The 22,792-nt window shown below is 41.2% G+C and overlaps 1 protein-coding gene across 1 annotated transcript in view; it reads right to left on the bottom strand.

Moving 5' to 3' along the window:
* Positions 1–22,792, bottom strand: part of RAP1GAP2 (RAP1 GTPase activating protein 2) — a 258,657-nt gene that overhangs the window by 27,377 nt on the left and 208,488 nt on the right. The window contains exons 13-14 of the mRNA XM_075196774.1: positions 17,957–18,094; positions 11,756–11,827 (exon numbers count right to left, since the gene is read on the bottom strand). Of these exons, the coding sequence (XP_075052875.1) occupies positions 11,756–11,827; positions 17,957–18,094 (210 nt within the window). The remainder of the gene's footprint in view (positions 1–11,755; positions 11,828–17,956; positions 18,095–22,792) is intronic.

The following is a 22,792-nucleotide window of genomic DNA, read 5'->3' as shown; positions in this document are numbered from 1 at the left end:
TATGAATCGCACCAATAATTGTACCTGGACTGCGTAGAGGAGTGGGTCACCACAATATATTAAAAACCCTGAACTTTTATGAATCGCACCAATAATTGTACCTGGACTGCGTAGAGGAGTGGGTCACCACAATATATTAAAAACCCTGAACTTTTATGATTCGCACCAATAATTGTACCTGGACTGCGTAGAGGAGTGGGTCACCACAATATAAATTAAAAACCCTGAACTTTTATGAATCGCACCAATAATTGTACCTGGACTGCGTAGAGGAGTGGGTCACCACAATATATTAAAAACCCTGAACTTTTATGATTCGCACCAATAATTGTACCTGGACTGCGTAGAGGAGTGGGTCACCACAATATAAATTAAAAACCCTGAACTTTTATGAATCGCACCAATAATTGTACCTGGACTGCGTAGAGGAGTGGGTCACCACAATATCTTAAAAACCCTGAACTTTTATGATTCGCACCAATAATTGTACCTGGACTGCGTAGAGGAGTGGGTCACCACAATATAAATTAAAAACCCTGAACTTTTATGAATCGCACCAATAATTGTACCTGGACTGCGTAGAGGAGTGGGTCACCACAATATCTTAAAAACCCTGAACTTTTATGATTCGCACCAATAATTGTACCTGGACTGCGTAGAGGAGTGGGTCACCACAATATCTTAAAAACCCTGAACTTTTATGATTCGCACCAATAATTGTACCTGGACTGCGTAGAGGAGTGGGTCACCACAATATATTAAAAACCCTGAACTTTTATGATTCGCACCAATAATTGTACCTGGACTGCGTAGAGGAGTGGGCACTGGGCACCACAATAAAATATATAAAAAACCTTCAACAGATCTGCATTACACTACACATACGGCTGCTCCTCCATCCTCTCCATCATATACATGTTGGAGTTTTAGCGTGTGACAACCTCTTGTTTTTGATAATGTCAGTGCATTTTGAATATTTTTCAATTTGCCCCACACCACTGAATGTACTTTATCTATGATACGCAATACGCATCTATCTATCTTGACTGCGTAGTGTGGTGGCCCCGGTACACAATTTGGTACCGAGGCCACAATATAATTAAAAAACCCTCCACGTGTCAGAATTCCACCAAACAAGTATCTGGACTGCATAGTGGGGTGGCCCCGGTACCCAATTTGATACCGGGGCCACAATACCTCCTCCAAACATGGTACAGACAATTCGTCATTGAGATCCCAGACAGACAGGGTCAAAGTGTTATTGTTTGACTTTGTAAACCCAAAAAACTGTCCCTGTTGCACATAGTCGTGCAATGAAGACTGACTTTTTCATTTAAAGGCACGATCTTTCAAGTGTAGTGTTTGTAAGTCTAAGTCATATTATACTTTTGGTAAAATTGGTTTATTTTGTTCCTCTTTATGGTAATTAATTAGTAATAGAATTAAAGTATGAAATAGAATTAAAGTATGAAATAGAATTAAAGTATGAAATAGAATTAAAGTATGAAATAGAGTGGTATAGAGTTGTAGTGTGGTATAGATAGAGTGGTCCACACAATATAATAATAAAACCCTCAACTGGTCTGAATTCCACCAAACAAGTATCTGGACTGCGTAGTGTGGTGGCCCCGGTACACAATTTGGTACCGAGGCCACAATATAATTAAAAAATTGGGCATCAACTGTCACCGTTGTTTAATATCTGATACACCTAAATATGGACTGCACAGTGGAGTGGCCCCGGTAGTAAATTTGGTGCCGGGGCCACAATACCTCCTCCAACTTCCAAGTGTAGTGTTTATAAAGACAGACAGCGTCGAAGTGTTATTAGTTGACTTTCTTAACCCTAAAATTGTCCCTGTTGCAAATATTCATGCAATGGACAGTTACTTTTCTATTGAAAGACTCAAGCTTTCAAGTGTAGTGTTTATAAAATATAAACAACAATACAGTAGTTTTAGAGCACGTCAATACCTCTTGTTTTAAATTATGACACGGCATTTTACTTTTGGTTTAATTTCTTGAATTTTTTTACATTTGGTTTTACTTTTTGAACATGGCAAACGACTGTTGATTGGTCATATAATGCAAAAAAAAAAGTTCCAAGATGGAATTGTCCTTGGGCCCTCACACCCACCCTTATGTTGTTGAAATAGGACATGCACACTTTAACAAACCAATCATTTCAGCGACAGGGCCTACCAAACAACTTTGGCTGAAATGATTGGTTTGTTTGGGCCCCCACACCAAAAAAGCTATTCATCTCTCCCTGTACAGACTAAACAGGCTCTACTGAGGCAAGATGTCGTCCTCATCCTCAACCTCTGATTCCTCTCCCCCTACAGTGTGTACTTCCTCCTCATCACACATTATCAATTCGTCCCCGCTGGACTCCACAACCACAGGTCCCTCTGTAGTATCTGGAGGGCAGTGCTGTACTTCATTGAGGAATTGATTATTCATTTTTATAAACATCATTTTTTCAACGTTATGAGGAAGCAACCTCCTTCGCCGCTCACTGACCAGGTTCCCCGCTGCACTAAAAACTCTTTCCGAGTACACACTGGAGGGGGGACAACTCAGGTAAAATAGAGCCAGTTTGTACAGGGGCTTCCAAACTGCCTTTTTTTCCTGCCAGTAACAATATGGACTGTCTGACATGTCTACTTGGATGGTGTCAGCAAAGTAATCATCCACAATTTTTTCTATTGTGACAGCATCCAATGCAGCGAGAGTAGACATGTCTGCAATGGTTGGCAGGTCCTTCAGTCCGGACCAGATGTTATCAGCATCCCCGCCAGTGCCTCTTTTGGGAAAACTGAGCTTTTTCCTCGCAGCCATAGATGTGGAAGAAAATGAGGGTGGAGCTGTTGGCATGTCACGGTCCTCTTCAGAGGACAATCTCCTGACCAGCAGGTCTTTGCACCGCTGTAGACTTGTGTCCGCCGGAAACAGAGACACAACATACGCTTTAAACCGAGGATCGAGCACGGTGGCCAGAATGTATTCCTCTGACTTTAAAAGAGTGACCACCCTCGGATCCTGGCAAAGCGTACGAAGGGCTACATCCACAAGAGCTACATGCTTGCTGTAATCGCAATGGCTTACCAGCTCCTCCCTCACTTTCTCCAGCTGCTTCTGCAACAGCCTGATCAGGGGAATGACCTGACTCAAGCTGGCAGTGTCGGAACTGACTTCTCGTGTGGCAAGTTCAAATGGCTGCAGAACCTTGCACAACACGGAAATCAGTCTCCACTGCGCTTGATTGAGGCGCATCCCCACTCCTTTGCCTATGTCGTAGGTGGCTGTGTAGGCCTGAATGGCCTTTTGCTGCTCCTCCATCCTCTGCAGCATATAGAGGGTGGAGTTCCAGCGCGTCACAACCTCTTGTTTGAGGTGATAGCAGGGCAGGTTCATGCTTTTTTGATGTGCCTCTAGTCTGCGGTAGGCACTGGCTGAATGCCGAAAGTGTCCAGCAATTTTGCGCGCCACCGCAAGCATCTCCTGCACACCCCTGTCACTCTTGAGGTAATGCTGCACCACCAAATTAATGGTGTGGGCAAAACATGGGACGTGCTGGAAATTGCCCATATTTAATGCCCGCACAATGTTACTGGCATTGTCTGACACCACAAATCCCCATGAGAGTCTAAGTGGGGTAAGCCACTGGGAGATAATTTCCCTCATTTTCTCTAATATGTTGTCAGCGTTGTGCCTCTTATTAAAGCCTGTAATGCACAATGTTGCCTGCCTTTGCATGAGCAGCCATTTTGTAGATGCTGCTACTGATGCAGCTGTTGCTGTTGCTGCGGAAGGGGATGCATCTACCCAGTGGGCTGTCACAGTCATATAGTCCTTCGTTTGCCCAGAACCACTTGTCCACATGTCCGTGGTTAAGTGGACAGTGGGTACAACCGCATTTTTAAGAGCACTGAGGACACTTGATCGTACTTCTCTGTACATTTTTGGTATCGCCTGCCTAGTGAAGTGGAATCTCGAGGGGATTTGGTACCGGGGACACAATACCTCCATCAACCCTCTAAATCCCACTCCACTGATGGCGGACACCGGGCGCACGTCTAACACCAACATTGCAGTTACAGCCGCAGTTATACGCTTTGCAATAGGGTGACTACTATCGTATTTTGTGGTCATGGCAAACGACTGTTGGACGGTCAATTGTTTTGTGAAAGACTTAGCGGTCTTACGACTTCCCCTCTGGGAAGATGACCGACTAACAGCAGCAACAGCAGCAGTGGCAGTAGTAGGCGTACCGCTGCAGGATTCCTCGGATGAATCCCGTATTGAGGAGGACTCAGTCTGGCTGCTGACTTGGGCTGCAGGACTGAATCTGATGGAGATTGTGGAGGAAGTTGACGAGGAGGGTGTTGCTGGTGTGTATCCAACTGGACCACGGGATTTAGGTGTCCCTGTACCGATGAGGGTCCTAGCCCCAGTTCCTGAACTAACCACTGAACTATGAAGGTTATTCAGGTGACGTATAAGGGAGGATGTTCCTAGGTGGGCAAGATCCTTACCCCTGCTTATTTGAGCTTTACATAAGCTACATATGGCCATACATTGGTTGTCTGGATTTGGATAAAAATAACTCCAGACCGAAGAGGTGCATTTTTTGGTCTTCTGACCAGGCATGACGATGGGCTTTTTCATCCCATGGACATCAGCTGTTTCCCCCCCTGGTGCCTCATTTACAATAACCACATCACCATCCTCATCATCAAGTTCCTCCACAGCGCCAGCTACATCATCAATAGCCTCCTCCCGAGCCACCTCTTCCCGTACAGTGATGGGAAGGTCAGGCTTGACAACCACCAACACCCTTGGACTCGCCTTGGGGATTTGTGATAATTTCTCTTTAGAAGGCAGAGTTGTTTGCTGTTTTGTTGCTGACAGCATAACTCTCTTCAATTTTTTGTAGGGGGGGGGAGGAGGAGGAGGGCTAAGATCCGTGGGTGAAGCTGAACCACTAGTCATGAACACGGGCCAGGGCCTAAGCCGTTCCTTGCCACTCCGTGTCGTAAATGGCATATTGGCAACTTTACGTTTCTCCTCAGATGATTTAAAGTTTCTCTTTTTGCTACTTTTTCTTAACTTGGGCTTTTTGGATTTTACATGCCCGGTACTACGAGATTGGGCATCGGGCTTGGAAGACGACGTTGATGGCATTTCATCGTCTATGTCATGACTAGTGGCAGCAGCTTCAGCATTAGGAGGAAGTGGGTCTTGATCTTTCCCTACTTTATCCTCCAAATTTTTGGTCTCCATTATATGTAGCACAAGATACTGCAGAATGTGTGAACTTGGTAATATTGCAGTACCAATGGACTTATACTGCTGGATTGGTTTTGCAAATTTGGTTATAATTATTATATATTTTTTTTTTTTTTTAAATTTTTTATTTTTTTTTACTTTTTTTTAATTTTTAAAAAACTTGGGAATAGTGGGGAAAAAACTATGCCCTTAGAAGCACAGAGCACAGGACACAGCACCACTGGACTGAACAGGACACGGCACAGGACCCAGCAGCACTACGGAACTCAGCAGGACAGAGCACAGGACACAGCACCACTGGACTGATACTGCAGAATGTGTGAACTTGGTAATATTGCAGTACCAATGGACTTATACTGCTGGATTGGTTTTGCACATTTGGTTATAATTATTATATATTTATTTTTTTTTTTAAATTTTTTATTTTTTTTTACTTTTTTTTTATTTTTTAAAAACTTGGGAATAATGGGGAAATAACTATGCCCTTAGAAGCACAGAGCACAGGACACAGCACCACTGGACTGAACAGGACACGGCACAGGACCCAGCAGCACTACGGAACTCAGCAGGACAGAGCACAGGACACAGCACCACTGGACTGATACTGCAGAATGTGTGAACTTGGTAATATTGCAGTACCAATGGACTTATACTGCTGGATTGGTTTTGCACATTTGGTTATAATTATATATATTTTTTTTAATTTCTAATTTTTTATTTTTTTTTACTTTTTTTTTATTTTTTAAAAACTTGGGAATAATGGGGAAATAACTATGCCCTTAGAAGCACAGAGCACAGGACACAGCACCACTGGACTGAACAGGACACAGCACAGGACCCAGCAGCACCACTGACCTCAGAAGGACAGAGCACAGTACACAGCACCACTGGACTGATACTGCAGAACACAGCACAGCACAGCACAGCACAGCACAGCACAGAACTAAACAGCACAGAACTAAACAGCACAGAACTAAACAGCACAGAGGACCACCTAACACACCCTCCCTCTACCCTGATCAATGCCCGAGTGAAGATGGCGGCGACTAGCGGGGAATTTATAGGATCCGAGTATCGCGAGATCCGACAACGGGATTATGAGTCAGAGCCTCAGTTTCACTTTTGAATTTGGCGCCAATACCCGGATCTGTCTCGGATCCGACTCGGATCCGCAACGTTCGGGTGGGCTCGGATTTCATAAATCCGAGTGCGCTCATCCCTACATTAATATATATCAAAGATTGTGTAATATGGAGCAGATTAGTATTCATGAAATACACAAAACTTAAGTGTGTATCCTTAATTAAATATGTGCGCCATGCTTTCTTTCACCCTTCTGCAGCAGGTTGCCATGTGCTTCTCTATCAGAGCAGATAAAGAGTAACTGACATTCTTGAACACTTGGGGGTAAATGTATGAACATGCGGGTTCTTCAACACCCGCGTGTTCGGCGATTAAATTTCAAGCGGCGCTGCATTGTAAAGGGAAGTTTCCCTTTACAATGCAGCGCCGCTTGAAATTTAATCGCCGAACATGCAGAACACGCGGTTGTTGAAGAACCCGCATGTTCATACATTTACCCCTTGATCTGCAGAAATGCCCCTTGTGGGATGGTGGATTCATACACAGGGGCAGGGCTAATGGTGTCTCAGCAGCTTAAGAGACTGCAGTCCCAGCTTTTTGATCTGGTCCAGATCACATTAAGACACTATGTTAAAGATTGAGAGGTAAACATTTACATTTTAACAGAGCTGCAGTGAAATATAGTGTTAACATATAAATGGTTCATACCTGCAAATTGGGACTGGGAATTCAGAGCGGAAAAAAAATATAAGGGGAATTACGTGTAGCACTCTTATGGCATACTTGCCTACTTTTGGCAAGTTGTATCCGTGAGAGGGGCGTGTCCAGAGGGCGGTAGGAGGCGGGGCGTCCAATCGCATCATTTTGGCCCCGCCCCTCGCAAACAAATATGCCGGTTTGTCGGGGGGGCAGGGCCAAAATCACACGATTCACCACAAATCGCGTCATTTTAGCCCCGCAATTGCGGGATGCAGGAGACTTGCCAGCTCTCCCAGGAACCCGTGAGACTGACCCAAATTTTGGGAGTCTCCCGGACATTCCGGGAGAGTTGGCAAGTATGTCTTATGTTAAAATTCCGTCTGCAAAATGTCAATTTGTGGCCAAATGTGTAATAAGATGAATAATCCACAGAACAGTTTTAAAAAGATTTCTGTCAGCTTAGTTTGTGCACCTGAAATATGCTGTATGTACAGAAAACAATTTTGTATGACATGATCCTCTTGTACATTGTACTTTCACTCGCATACTTTTCATGTTTATAGGAAGTACAATATAATTGTGGTCTGTGGTGAAACACAAATGAAGTTCCATAACAACCAATCTTAAGCCCTATTTTATAACATTTTTATATGGCCGAGGTAAAGTGACCTTAATAAGGAATATTGCAATACATAGAAGATCAGCAGGGCCCAGCGTTATGAAATAATAAAGTGTCAAAAGTAATGAACACATTTGGTATTCAGATTTCCAAGGCCAGCAGGGACTCACAGGCAGTGTAGCTGACATGCTGACTCATTTATGACAGCTCAGGGAAAATCATGACTAATATTTTGACTGCAAAAAGCTGGCATTCATTTTCTTTCCAAATGATGGTCTGCTCCCTGCTGAGTACCCAGAAATGGGCTGAGAGGATAAATTTGTTAATTTTACTGAGTCATGCCCTGCTCGGCTTTCTGAGTCACTAGGTATCTGCAGGCAGCCTCTGACAGGTGTCGCCGCTGGAATGGATTACAAGAATTAATGTACTTCTGGGTAGCAAAACTTTGAACACAACGCACATCGCTTGCTGCACAAGCTACAAATGTACAGTAATAGCTGATCAGTTTTACTCCCTGTGTTGTCTCAGACAGATTTGTTTTATTGATTCCTGTAACGCAACACAATTTAATCATTGCACAGCAGGAAACCTTAACCTTTCAGCAAGTGCTGTTCACATTTAATAAACGTATTCAATAAATTCAAACTTTAGTTCCGATAGAGAACAAAATAGAGAATAGAAGATTAATAGTATAATAACTATATATATATATATATATATATATATATATATATATATATATATATATATGTGGAAGTATGGTATGGATGGCTGTAAGGATAAACATGTAGTCCACCCAGAGGTACAGCTGATACAGACAGAAACAGTGGTACATGATTAGACAGAAGCCGATCACATCACGTATTGTCTGGCTCCCATTTAGTCATGTGATGTTTGGCCCAGAAATGCCAGCTCTGGTCAGTCTTTGCAGTGTCACAACTGCATTATACCGAGTGATCAGCTCTTTAGTGCAAGGTGATGGTAACAACACCTTTAAAACATATAGAATTTAAATCTGGTTGTATTAACCTTCTAATTCCCACTTAACTTCCTACCTTTTCTTCTGACTCTTCCCCTTCATTCCCCTTCCCTTATCCTTATCCTCCGTTCCTCCTTCTCTCCCCCGTGTCTCTCTGTCAGTCTACCCCACCCCTTAGATTGTACGCTCCTTTGAGCAGGGTCTTCTCTCCTCCTGTCTCCACCACTTTTAACTCTGCTCGCCAGCTACCTAGCCTTCCTCCTCGAGGACCCCCGTCCCCTCTCGCTCCCTCCTCTTCCCCCTGGGGGTCTCCCTCTCTTCCATGCCCTCCTTCCTAGGTGCCGCTGTTGGCGGACCTACCCCTCTCCCCTTTCCCACCTCTCGAGCTGTGCCCTGAGCTCACTGAGTTACTGTGATTATTGTTTACTGTTCTGTGCAGTCTCACCTCGTATTGTAATTTTGTTTGTCCCTGTAAGGCGCTACGGACACCTCGTGGCGCCCTATAAATAAAAATTAATAATAATAATAATTCCGAAAAAAAAATGACATACTGTAGAAGACCAAAAACTGGAACCATCACTAGTAAAATTTAGAGATGTTTACTGACCCCCTTGTTCTGGTTTTGGGTTTGGTTTTGGATCTGGATTAACTTCGTGCTTTGGTTTTGGTTTTGGCAAAACCGCCCTTGCGTGTTTTGTTTTTTTTGCTAAAATCACATATTTTTGCTTTTTTTTCAGCTTACATTATTATTAACTTCAATAACACTAATTTCAAGTAATTTGCAGTCAATTTTGACCGGCTCACAGGTCACAATATTATTTTCATTCACTTTCAAACAAAGACTGCAGATTTAGAAGACCAAGCCTGCCAGACCTATTATTTCTATTTCAGCAATGACAATTAGCAATTGAGCTCTCCTCTTTGTATGTTACCTATATAACACAGTGCAATGTGACTACAGATTTAGAAGACCAAGCATGCCAGACCTATTATTTCTATTTCAGCAATGACAATTAGCAATGGAGCTCTCCTGAATGTCACTGGAGACTTTGAAGAACACTGCTACCCCTCCTCTTTGTTTTCTACTGACGACGCTGCCCAACTGCACTAGAGACTGCCAAGAACTGTGCTACCCCTTCTGTGTCCCTCTGTGAAATGGCGCTGGATCGCCGCGGAGGGCGGGTACTTATAGAATCCAAAGCTCCCGAGATCTGACCATGTAACGATGATGTTTTGCCCCGTTTTCAATTCCGAGGGAGCGCGAAAGTACTGAGCCAGCTCGGGTCAGTACTCGGATCTGCTAAGTTCGGGTGTGTTCGGTTCTCGGAGAACCGAGCCTGAGCATCTCTAGTACTATTCCTTGCAATACAGATACAGTTGTATAGTTAGATATGTATGCACTGAATCCAAGATTCAGCTTCAATACATGGGCTTAGCAACTTGACTGGAGTTTGGATGAATTTGACTACAGGTTTCCCTGTAACTTTAGTGTGCAGGACTGACAAGAAGAACCTGATTCATGAAGCACACCACAAATCACTTTGGTTTTGCACTTGTGTGCCTAGAAGGTCTACCAAGTGAAACAAAAAAAAACTTTTGCCCTTTCATTGCTAGCACTCCACCCATACCAACCCCACTTTGTAAGCAGTGTGATGCGTAGACTTGTCTGGAGTGGGATGTACATAAAGGGGCTCATGCAGAGTGTGTCATGTAAAGTCGATAGTTCTTCTCCAGCCACTTAAACTGGACAGGTTCCATCTAATCAGGAAGGACACATAAAGAAAACTGCACAGAAAGAACGGATGCTTTACCAAGCTGTTTGGCTTTAAAAACGGGCTTTGGAGTTTTCAAATCGGTAAGACATCGGATGCCCTTATGATTTTTCACTGTGATTTGCTTTTGAAAACTGCATCAATTGTCTGACAGATTTAAAATGAGATCCAAAACCGAACTTTAATACATCTTGGGTTCATTAGAGTCGTGGCTCACTGGTGCTTTCTGCGTATATCTGCCACAGGAACCCAGCATTTATGTGGTACATCTGCGTGTAGACAGCAGACAGTGTAAGCACCAGGTACCAGTGCTCTCAGTGTACATAGAGAGAGACAGGAACAGGCAGAAGAAGCAGATCAATGCTGGGTTTCTGTGGCTGATCTACACCATACTTGCCCACTCTCCAGGAAGGTCGGGGAGACCCCCAAATGCCTGGTAGGCCTCCAGACTCCCGGGAGAGCAGGCCATTTTCCCACATCCTGCCCACCACTTCCTAGTGAAGTGGCCAGGATGGCAGCCTCCAGGACGCGATTCGCAGGTGAATCGCGTCAGTTTGGCTCCACCCACCGCACCCCATACCCTTCTGTCCTCACATTTCACGTCCCGTCCGGGTGTAAAAAGTTGGCAAGTAAGATATGCTGGGGCACAAAACACAACTGTGTGACACTGGGTCTACTTTTAATGTACACCTGTAAATTTGGGGGCCCCACGTTTGATCTCTGCCCTGGGCTAACATAGTGCAAAGTTTTAAACAATTGAGTATAATTATCTGTATTTTGTAACTTCTACTAATCAGATATTAGCTTTGATCTACTAGTCTTATGAAACAAAATATCTTAATGGTTTCTATGTGGAGTTCTAGTCCTTAATTCTAGGACTTTACATCTGCTGAGTATACCCCATGTGTGCTCTACATAGACTCAAATGGCTTTGCTACTATCTCTGGAAATATCCAATACATTCTAGGATAATAAATCATTTATAATCAATTAGACCTGATTGGACTTTTCACCAAGTATCCTTCAATCACATATATGGAATACATCCAAAATCCCTACCTAAATTTTGCTGCATAACCAAACTAAAGCAATAAGCAAGAGCCACAAATATAGTCCTTATTGCTTATTTATAATGGAGATTTTAGTTCATGTTGTTTGCACATCTGGTGTTGTTGAATAAAATGAACGTTTCTCTACACCAAGGAGAATGTTGATCAAGATAAAAATAACCTAGACCTTGAGTGCCCTGTGCCTTATGTTTACTTGAACGGCACTTATAAAATTTACTTTTCTAAAATATCAGATACTTGCTTTTTGAAATACTGGTGGATTTGGAAGAGGGGGCCCAAAAGTCGGGACATCTTCTCGTGCAGTCACAGAGACCTTAATAGAAACAAGAGGAAAAAAATGAATCAAATGCTGTGAGCATTAATAAAATATCACATTCGTGTCCCAATTCCTTCACTGACATGTGACATAATGTAATTGCCTATGAACCTTTAGAGCCAATTTGAGCAGTTTTTGGGTACTGAAAGTATACCTGCGCTCAAATGAAAAAGATGTTTTTGGGCGGAATTAGGCAAGATTAAAAAAAATGAATAAAGCACAATGAGCACAATAGAGGTTCTCCTGCTCCAATACAGATTTTGGGGAACATGCAGGAATAGAGGATCAGGGGATCAGAGGTAAGTATATTGATCTTATTGTATTTACCTTACATGATTTATCTTACATAGCTCCCATTGAAATAAAAAAAATGAAATTTTTTGGGGATTTAGTTGTCATTTGAATCCTGTACTCTATAAATACTAAAAATATTGTAGGAAAAATGCCACACTGATAGGCCAACTGCAGATAAGTATTTGTCCATCAGTGTCGAAAGACCTGGGTATATAGTTGAAAAACAATCTATTAAAACATTGGTACAATAACCTATACAATCTCAGTCACATTCTTCTTTTAGTTGGGGAATAGTGTGTCCACACTATACAGGAGCATGGCAACATCTCACCACACCCCGGGGGCATGGCCAGTGCTGCCCTTTTACACCCATTATCTACAGCTGGTACATCTACAATGTATAGATCTTGATACGACAGGTATATAGAATGATAATGTAACAATAGCACAGAAATCTGTGGCAAGTTTGTTCACGTTCTCTCAGCAAAATGACAGAACTCCCACCTCGACGGCGGCGGTGACTATAGCTAAATAACGGATTTGAACTCAGTCCTTAAAAACTGTTACATAAATAAAGTTCTCTTTCTATGCTTTCATTAGTGTATTAGCTAACAAAGGCGCTCTCTGCTTTGGGAGCCCAGACTGACACCTGTGGCTTCTACCTGGTCGTGAAGAGTCCCAGCTGCACATGGATTATGCCCATGGAGCCATTTGCCCTAAATATATGCATATATAGCACATCCACTGTACAACATATACATTAGATGAAACGGTTTACTGATACCTTCATCATCACCAGCTGGCTTAAGATAAGGATTTTATTATAATAATTTAATAACGACTTTAAAGGCTTTTCTTTTCACCTTTCACCCAAAGAAAGGACCCTCTCCACTGCACAAGTTGAACATATCAGCTAATATGCTAAAGAACATCTCTGATAGAATCCAGGTACAAGCATAGGACATTACATATGTCATACAGTAGACCACAAACACTTGTCAAAAGGAGAATAGTGACAATAATTTACTGTTAAGTGTATTGTGTTATGTATATTAAGGATTCCTTGTTGTAACATATTTGCCGTTCCTGGAGCTCTGCCATTCGTGGGACTTTGGACTTTCGGTCTAGTTCTTGATGCTTAATCTTTCTTATATATTTTGGTTATTAAGATTTGTGTGTCTGTGGGTTGATTGGAAGAGAGTCCTACAAAACCTTTGCGTTATTTAAGTGTATTAAGCTTTTGAACATTAAGATAGTCGTTCGCAATGTCAAAAGATTTAATTATCCATGATATGCTGCTTTTAGAGATTAAAAGGCAATGGAAGCAGATGTCAATTGACTGCAGGAAACGCATTTCATGACTCTGTACCGATCTTCTTGAATAGGAAGTAGACCAGATTTCATTTTACTACTAGCTGTAGTAAGACTAAAGAGGTAGAGATTATCATAAGATAAAACATCTATCTTCTATTGTTACAAACATTCTTTGAGATGCAGGTAGAAGATTCATAAGCTTCTGTGGATGTTGCTTAGTGCACCCTTTGCAAAAGTTCATGTGTATGCCCTGTTCTACAAATCAGATTGTTTTTTTTATTGTATTTCTCTATGCTGTTTATAATTAACACCATTGGTTATTGGGGGAATTAATACTACTTGACAATTTAAACATGGTCATGGATCCAAACTTAAATAGATCATATTGTTTAGATTCAGAGACTTCAGTTTCCCCACACAAATTTGCCAAGACTCTTAAAGTTTATAATCGGATACACCCATGGAAGTATTTATTCCCAACAATCAAATATTTTACCCTTTGTCCATAATAACTATTCTTGCATTGAATATGATTTTCTTACACATAGCTTACTACTCAGACTAGAATATTCCAAAATACACCTAATAGTGTGCTCCATGGCCCAGTTGTCATCACTAATGAGTTATATAATCCAGCAGGAACATGATAATTGAATGAGGCCATACTTCAAATCAAGCAATTATTCCTAGTATCATTAATGAGTTGTAAGAACACTCTTTGGATAATGTTACTGAGGAATTACCCGCAACTACAATATGAGCTGCACAAAAGACAGTCTCACGGAGTATTAATATATGTCCTAGAACAAGTTAAAAGAACCAGGGGATATTTTGACTAAACTTTCTACATTGAAAAAGATACATAAAAGATCTCCTACTGAGTAAGATAGAGCAGATTCATTTAGTTAAAGAGAAGTTAAATGACTCAAGGACAAAGTAGAAAACATGTTAACGTAGTCTAAACAATACTTTCGAATGTATGTCAACACCTAAAGTGTTACTTGCTGGGTTGTGGAATAACTTTAATAGGGATCACTCAGCTCATCTTATCAAACTACAACATGTGCCCTTATCAGTTAATCCTTTGAAAATGTTATAGATTCTTATTTCCTTTTATTCAAAACTTTATGCACCTAATATTGCTACTGTTTATAACCTTGACCATTCCTCTTTCTTACAGGGCTTCATTTTCTGATTTGAAAATTAGGCGAGGTAGCAGATGCCATAAACCCTGAAAGTTGGGAAAACATCAGTGATATGTTTGGTAGCTTATATTATAAGTAGTGTGCCCCAATAGTAATACCACTGCTCCATTTAAGAATATGCTGCTTGCTCACAACATTGCATGGCTATATATGTTTTTCCTTAATTTCTGTTATCCCAAAATTATGGAGTGATCAAATCTCAGTCAATAATTCTAGACATATTTATATTATCTATATAAATATGAAAGTATTTTAGTTTGGTGTTTGGCTTTTATTGCTTTCCCTTGACTCGCACTGACCAAACATAATTTCTACCTGGACACCAAACCTCCAAAGCTGCTCATTCTCTGCTAGAGAGACAGCTAATTTTGAGGGGTAGCTTTGGTGATTTTGCTTTTAAATATTCAAGCACTAATAGTCTATATCTTTATGTTTTACATAGAGTTGTGTTTGGGGGATGATTTGTGGATGCACTCAGAGGTTTATATCATGCCTCTGAGGCTAAAGTAAAAGTTCAAACCAAGCGGCATACCTCCCTTCTCAAATCTTCAAGCAGCCCCAGCATTAGAGAGCCTTGGTTGGTTTCCACTATAACATTGAGACCATAAATGTGAAGGGGGGGAATCTACCATACTAAACCATCATCATCACCATTTATATAGCGCAACTGATTCCGCAACGCTGTACAGACAACTCATTCACATCAGTCCCTGCCCCATTGGAGCTTACAGTCTAAATTCCCTAACATACACACACAGACAGACAGAGATAGAGAGACTAGGGTCAATTTTGATAGCAGCCAATTAATCTACTAGTATGCTTTCGGCGTGTGGGAGGAAACCGGAGCACCCGGAGGAAACCCACGCAAACACAGGGAGAACATACAAACTCCACAAAGATAAAGCCATGGTTGGGAATTGAACTCATGACCCCAGCACTGTGAGGCAGAAGTGCTACCCACTTAGCCACCGTGCAGCCCATGTTCCTGGCCCCACCTTCAATATTGTTGACTAACCAATCTACCCGAGACCTCTAGTGCAGCTATAGTGAGGTGATCACTATACCTAAGATCCCATTACCCGGAAACGAGCTTTCAATAGTTCAATTGGAAATTACTTTCTCTAACTGGCTAAAATATATCATATGCAAATTCACATAGCAAAAGCCTCGCTATAGTCTATATCCGTTCATATAATCAGGTAGAGGACAGCTGGCATTTTCGTTTTTTGCCATCCTTAAAATCATCAGGTCAACAAAATTAAGGCTGGCATATGGTTTTCCAATTCATATGTCATTATGTTCTGGCCGGGGACACCCCTTCCACATTATCCTTATAAAGCAATGATTGTGCCTAATAACTACATTTCAGTAATAGGCTTATGCGAGTCTCTGCCTAGTAACCATCCTAATGGGGGAAGTTTCTGTCCTCAAATAATATTTGCACTAGAATATTGTCTGGATAAAGCCAGCTGCTTCTTGGAAACAATTAACAGCTCCACACAAGCCAATCTGTTCTTTTCAGGACGCCTCACCAAACAGCACATTCTGTAATGCTGCATATAAACTGAAACAACTCTGTTCCAGATATGTGTTTGTGGAGACCGAGGCAGAGTTTCCTCTTGTAAGTTGGGCTTTATTGTTTTATTGCTGCAAAGCTTATGTGCCAACACCCACTCCTGCTGTTGGTGCTTAGCTGTGTTTCCTCTCAATTGGCATTTGTAAGGACAGAAAGGTACAGTGACGTTTTCCCAGGTTTGATGATATAATAAGAAGTTATGAGCAGGCTCTGGCTTCATATATCCCACTAAATTTTACCTAGGACTTCAAAACTCCAGAAATACATTTATTTATGATATGGCAACTTAACTGATAAATTGAGATAAGTAAACATCACAGACCTTCAATCCTTTCCTGAAAGACCGGACAGCTAAAGGGTTAATAGGATGATTTAGACAGAATACAGTATTTTATGAGATCTTTAAAGTCAGAAAATACTGATGGCTATTTACTAACATAGGAGCAGTAACTCGGAGCAGCTCGTCACAGATAAGCTTTAGTCTACATTGAATTACCAATACAAGCCGAGTGCTGACTGTTTGCTATGGGTTACCGGGACTGTGCAGACTTTTTTGTTCATTTCATTTTAGTAAATCTCTCCTATTGATAACATTTCAACACATATTCTTTTTATTTTCAAGGATTATTTGGTCAGAGGAAAAACACTGTTTGCCGCTTGCAGTGTCCACTTCCTATTCACAAAACACACTCCTGGCACTAAACAAAAATGGTTGGAACAAGACGGCCTGAACTGCCTATGTCTTATTAAGTACAGTAACATAGAAGACAGGTTGGCGGCAACAGCTCATGTGTCTTCACTCAGTTGGAACAGAAACATGTGTAAGGGGGAGAAATGATTAACTATGTAAGGTATGAACTTCTGGCAATACACTTTTCCAAGTCTGAGGGCACAGATCCATCACTATATCTTGGCTACATTAGGGGTATTGCTGGTTCACTAGCTACTTGCCTACTCCTTCTGCAACTACTGGTCACCCTATAGGATTGGCTGTACTTCTTGCTCTATCATGTGACTCTCAGACGAAGGTGCTTAAGTTGTGTCTATGTTCAACCATGGCTTAAAACAGCAGCAAGTGTAGCAGTCCCATAGGAAACCAGGTCTGATTTATCATAGGAGAAAAATAAAGGATTTTCACATGTACTATTTCATCCTTACTTTATGTGACTCAATTATAATATATGTATAAGGCCCACATATCCCCCAGTTTTCCCAAGAGAGTTCCTTGTTTCCCCTACAATCTTTAACTCACAATGCTTATATTTCAATGATTCCTCCTCCTTGTCCCAAATTACCACTATATGTGGCCACATGTTCCTAGAACTATTATTGGTAATTTAGTAATGGTTGGATTTTATTGCCTGAGTAAACTTCAGGTCACAGGGTCATCCAAGTATTTAATTTCAAATCTATGGGAGGCCTACGTATATATGATATACAGAGAGCTGTATATAAATCCCTTCTTAGTAAAGTTTACAAGCTTTATTATAATGTAAACATAGGGTCTTCTTGTTCTTACCTGCTGGTCGTCATTGGTACGATAACATTATTTTATATTATTTCATTTATATTTATTTGCATCAATTTAAACACATCAGTGTACAACCTTTTTACCTGCTTGTGTACTTGAGGAACTTCACTCATCTTCTAGATGGTTTGGAGGGAGTGCACATTATCAGAGCTACAAACCCAGCTGAACAAGACCATGTAAATAAACATAAGAAGTTCTTCCCATACCTTGTAAGTATTCTCCACTTGCACCACAATATATGCATGCAGAAAGTTTGATGCAATCATATCAGGAACAAAAGGGGTGTTGTCTTCTTGAAACACAATAGCCACTATGTCATTACCAATGTGTCTTTTCCTCTGCAGCTGAAATGAGAGAAATGAGAGAAATGATTTTGAGACTGCAGTTGTAGGTATAGGTAATACAATTGTGTGCCACTCATAGGGGGGAATTCAATGGGCCGCGATGTTCATGAGAACAACGCGGCCCGCACACTATTAGCATTACTATGGTAATTGTGTGCACTATTACCATTAGTACAGTAATTTCAACGCTGTTTTTTGGTCGCTGCTCTGTGAATTGTGAGCAAAAATACGTGTTAAGATTACCGTACTAATGGTAATAGTGTGCAATTGAATCCCCCCCCATAATGTCAACAGTTGATGGATATAGTAAAGATGTGCAAGTTTATTGAAACAAATAGCATAACAGGTCCATACAGATATGCCACCATCACATATACACACTATGGCAGTGGATTGAGCCAAAATAGTGCAGTGTGGCCCATTTTATGTGCTCCATCGTGCTCTTGGTCATCCCATGTGTCTCAAACTGGTCCCATTTGTCTAATGCTGGCCGCACATATTGCCTGATAACCAAGTCACCCTATCGGCCATATAGAAAACCACATTGAATAGATCGGTAAAGCTCCATTCCTGCTTCCTATTGGAACAGTGGCGGAACGACCATTGGTGCAGCAGGTGCGGTGCACCGGGGCCCATGGAGATAATGGGGCCCACAAGCACAGGGAACTAGCGAGCTGTGGGCCCTGACTCCCTCCTCCCAGGTTCCCTGCACCGGGGCCCACAGCTAACTAGTTCCACCTCTGTGTTGAACGATGACTTCACAAACATGCCAATGGGATAATAAGGATGGTTTGAGTGGCTACACACATTGTAATTGTGAGGCCAATTTGATTGAAAATGATCAGTCATAAATCTGCTCTGTTGTATGTACAGTATATGTGTGAAGACAGTCACTCATACTGCAATATAAGTTATACTGTGCAACTGGTGCTCCAAAGATGAGTACCATGTCCGAAAAATAATCTCATTATAATCAGGCAAGTTGGAAAGTGTGGTAAGAAGAGGGTCCCTGTAGGCCTTGTGTAGGTGTCTTCTGATGGTGATAACAAGCCCCACATTAAACCACAAGTTTATGGTTTGTTTGGTCACACATTGGTGATTGATCCTGTTACTTGGCACCCCGGCCAAGCAGTAAGTTCAGTAGTAGTCAGCTTGATATCGTTGTACATCGTTATACATGTATCCAACTTAAAAACTGTACAGATTGTGTAACTATATTTCCCTTGTACAAATCACCACTCCTGATACCACTAAGTTCATTTAACTGTGAATACTCTTACATTATTACTAACCCCATAGTTAATACTAGTATTATGTAAATTACTTAATATTTAAAATGATTTAGTTGCCTCTTTCAAAGAAAAAACTAAGCAATTTATTTCTGCAATTAATGAAATGGCTGCACACAAATAAGATAACAATGATAAGACTGCAAAGTATTACAGTGGAAGAAGAGAGCAAATATTTTATGTAATATATTATTTTCAATTAATTTTTGCTAAAGGGAACATGCAAATGTGAAATGTTGGTCTCTTATGGTTAAATAATTCTCAGCTCATACATTTATCTCATTGATATGTTGATCACAGTATATTATTGTTGTAAAGAATGTTAATGATGATGTTCAGGGATTAAGCTTTGTGAGAACAACATATTTGTTCCAATGATTGGATCTTTTGCATTTATAGTACATTTCCAAAGCCTATGGGGCTTATTTAGCAGGTGTAAAGTACATGCACAAACTCAAAATAAACACGTAAATGTTTCCACATAATGATACACTTAAAGTGCATCAGGATACGCTAATACGCTATACTTAATATCACTTGAGGCACCATTCACCACTTGATGATAACAATGGTGTTTTTACGTTGTAAAAGAAAATAAAACAAAACAAAAAAACAAACAAACAGCATGGCTTGTTTCCAGTGATACCCGGCTCACTAACATTTTTACTAGCATCCGAATGCACTGCATGGCATTGTGTTTTTCAAAAAACTTGCACTTAAATGCAGTGTTAGTAAATGAGGACTGGATCACACACACTTAGGGGTATATTTACTAAACTGCGGGTTTGAAAAAGTGGAGATGTTGCCTATAGCAACCAATCAGATTCTAGCTGTCATTTTGTAGAATGTACTAAATAAATGACAGCTAGAATCTGATTGGTTGCTATAGGCAACATCTCCACTTTTTCAAACCCGCAGTTTAGTAAATATACCCCTTGGTGTTATTTATTAGCAGGGGGAAAGTGCAAATGAGCAGCAAACCAGAGCAATAAATAATTAATTAGCTTTGATCAAGCTAGTGCAAATTGGACAATGAAAGCAAATTGCTGATTGGTTGCTATGGGTAACTGCACATTTTACCGTAGCCAACTTCCCTGCAATAGTTTTATAGTTGTGTATGTACAGTGCTTTCAAAAGACCCAGTTTTTGTACGACTATTTTGAAGCTCATTTAACTACACGTCTCTTTTTTCCGTACATTCTATGCTAGTTATTATTGATGCCCATTGATCATATTCGCTCCACCCACTTACTGATTGCAGCTACGACAGCAGTCTGAGATAAACACCACCATAAAACTAAGAAATAATGTTTCTGTAGAGCCACCTAGGCAGAGCCAACCACTCAGCCTGACAGGAGCACGTGTGGCCACATTCAACAAAACCTAGTGCCATCGACTCCCTGGTTATCCCCAGATACCCCCATCGGCATGTGAGCAATCCAGACATGATATGACCAGTGAACAATCAATTTGTGCTCGAAACACCACTTAGATTGTAAGCTCATCAGGCAGGGCCCTTCTGTTTCTTATCTTTGAGTGTGCTATGATGGAGTTTACAGACAAAATACAATATATTAATAATACTGGAAGAAGTTTTGGACATATAGTTAATACTAAAATCCAGAGACAAACATTTTCAGGTACAAATTGTTGAAACCTCGGACGGTCCATAGAAATCAGGGACAGATGATAGCTACTGGGATGTCCGCTCACACATTTTCAGTTTGATTGAAATTGTTTTTTTTTTAAATTATATTTTCTGTCATTTACCCAAATCTACAGCTAAGGTTATCTTTGTTTTTAGTCTTACGGAATTCAAACTGAACATAACACTTCAATATTCAGAATGATGTGGGCTTTACAAGGGAAGTGTTAGGACAAGAAAGGTAGGGGACAGATCATATAGCTAAATATACGTTTGTTAAATAGGGATCGGCTGAATACAGCAATTGATAGTCAATGATGATGTACTGTTTAAAATGTTTATTACTGATAACAAGTCCACTAGCATAGTAGTACTCCAGAGCATAATTGTAGAGCTTTAGCGGTATCTCAGGACACGTTCCTTGTCCTCCTTTCACTTAACTTGAAAATCACTACTGCTCTTCTGTGTGCTGAAGAGTAAATTGGTTAGAATCCCACTGACAGTTTCCCAAACAGTCAGATTTTAAAAGCATATATACTGTGTATTGTCACGGACAGTTGGAATGATTATCTCTAGCAAGGTATTTTTGATGTTTAGGACACAATGCTAAAATGGTCAATCATCTATTTCATCCAATCCATTAGTTGTTTCAATGTAGGCCACAGAAAGGATCACGCAGTGCATAGACGTAGCCACATGTGGTTTCTGCAGCCCGGGTTGGCGTAATAGATCAATTTTCTCCATAGCTTTAAGATATTTGGTCGGCTCACAGTACAAAGTAATGAATGTACAGCAAATGATACACATGACTTGTGTACATCAAACAGCACTAATGTAGGCTTGTCCTGATCTATTCACCAGTGGTGTGGTACTAAAAGTCTGTTTTCAGGCATTATAACAGTAGGAGCAGCGTTATCTTTTCTTTTAGTCATGAGCACAAATTGTACTTCATGAAAAGTTTTTTTTTCCCAATACAGTATTATTGCTGAGTTATAGTTACAACCAAGGGCAGGCTGGGCTGGGGGGTTGAGGGGCAGGGGGACATCTGGCCCCCGGCCGGTCCCATAGTGGGCTACCTTGGGCTGGGTCACTGGGCCATAGGGAAGGATTAAGCCAATGTGGGCCCCTGAGCTAAGAGGCCCCCAGTAATTTGTAAAGGCCCCCCTCAGCTCCAGTGTATCCCCTCCGCTCCCCCCTTACATAGAAACTTACCTGGTACTATTCGCTGCAGCCTTCAGGCTCCAGGTGGCACCTCTTCTTTCTTCTTGCCCTGCTGTAAGTGAGGTGCGAAGCGCGCTGGTCAGTGAGGAAGCCTTGTGCAACTATGTCATAGTCTCATGAGACCTCTTCGCTAAGCAGCACGCTACGCACAGCGCCCGTACTGACAGAAAGGCAGCTAACAGCATCAGAGATGGTGTTAGCTGAGACTGCCTAACTTAAATGAATGGGACCCGATCGCTGGCATTAAGTTAAAATCTTTGTTAGAGCCCCCTGGCTACCCAAGGCCCCTGGGCAATATGTTAATCCGGCTCTTCTGGGCCACCTGCATTTTCTATTTCTTTAAAATGTCCATAATAGGCTACTGAGTAGAGTCTGGCCCCCGGGCTAAAATATGCCAGCCCTCCCCAGGTTACAACACAACTCTTATTTGCTCTTTATTTCGATGTGGATACCATAGAAAGTTTTATTGCAGACCGGTGATAAGGAAATAACACAGTAATCCAAACTGCCATTTGCAAACATATTAGACAATGAGTCACTTCC

The sequence above is a fragment of the Mixophyes fleayi genome, chromosome 2 (genome assembly GCF_038048845.1).
Source record: "Mixophyes fleayi isolate aMixFle1 chromosome 2, aMixFle1.hap1, whole genome shotgun sequence".
In the NCBI taxonomy this organism is placed as follows: Eukaryota; Metazoa; Chordata; class Amphibia; order Anura; family Limnodynastidae; genus Mixophyes; species Mixophyes fleayi.
Note: the sequence above shows the minus strand (reverse complement) of the source record. Positions and strands in the feature narration are given on the sequence as shown.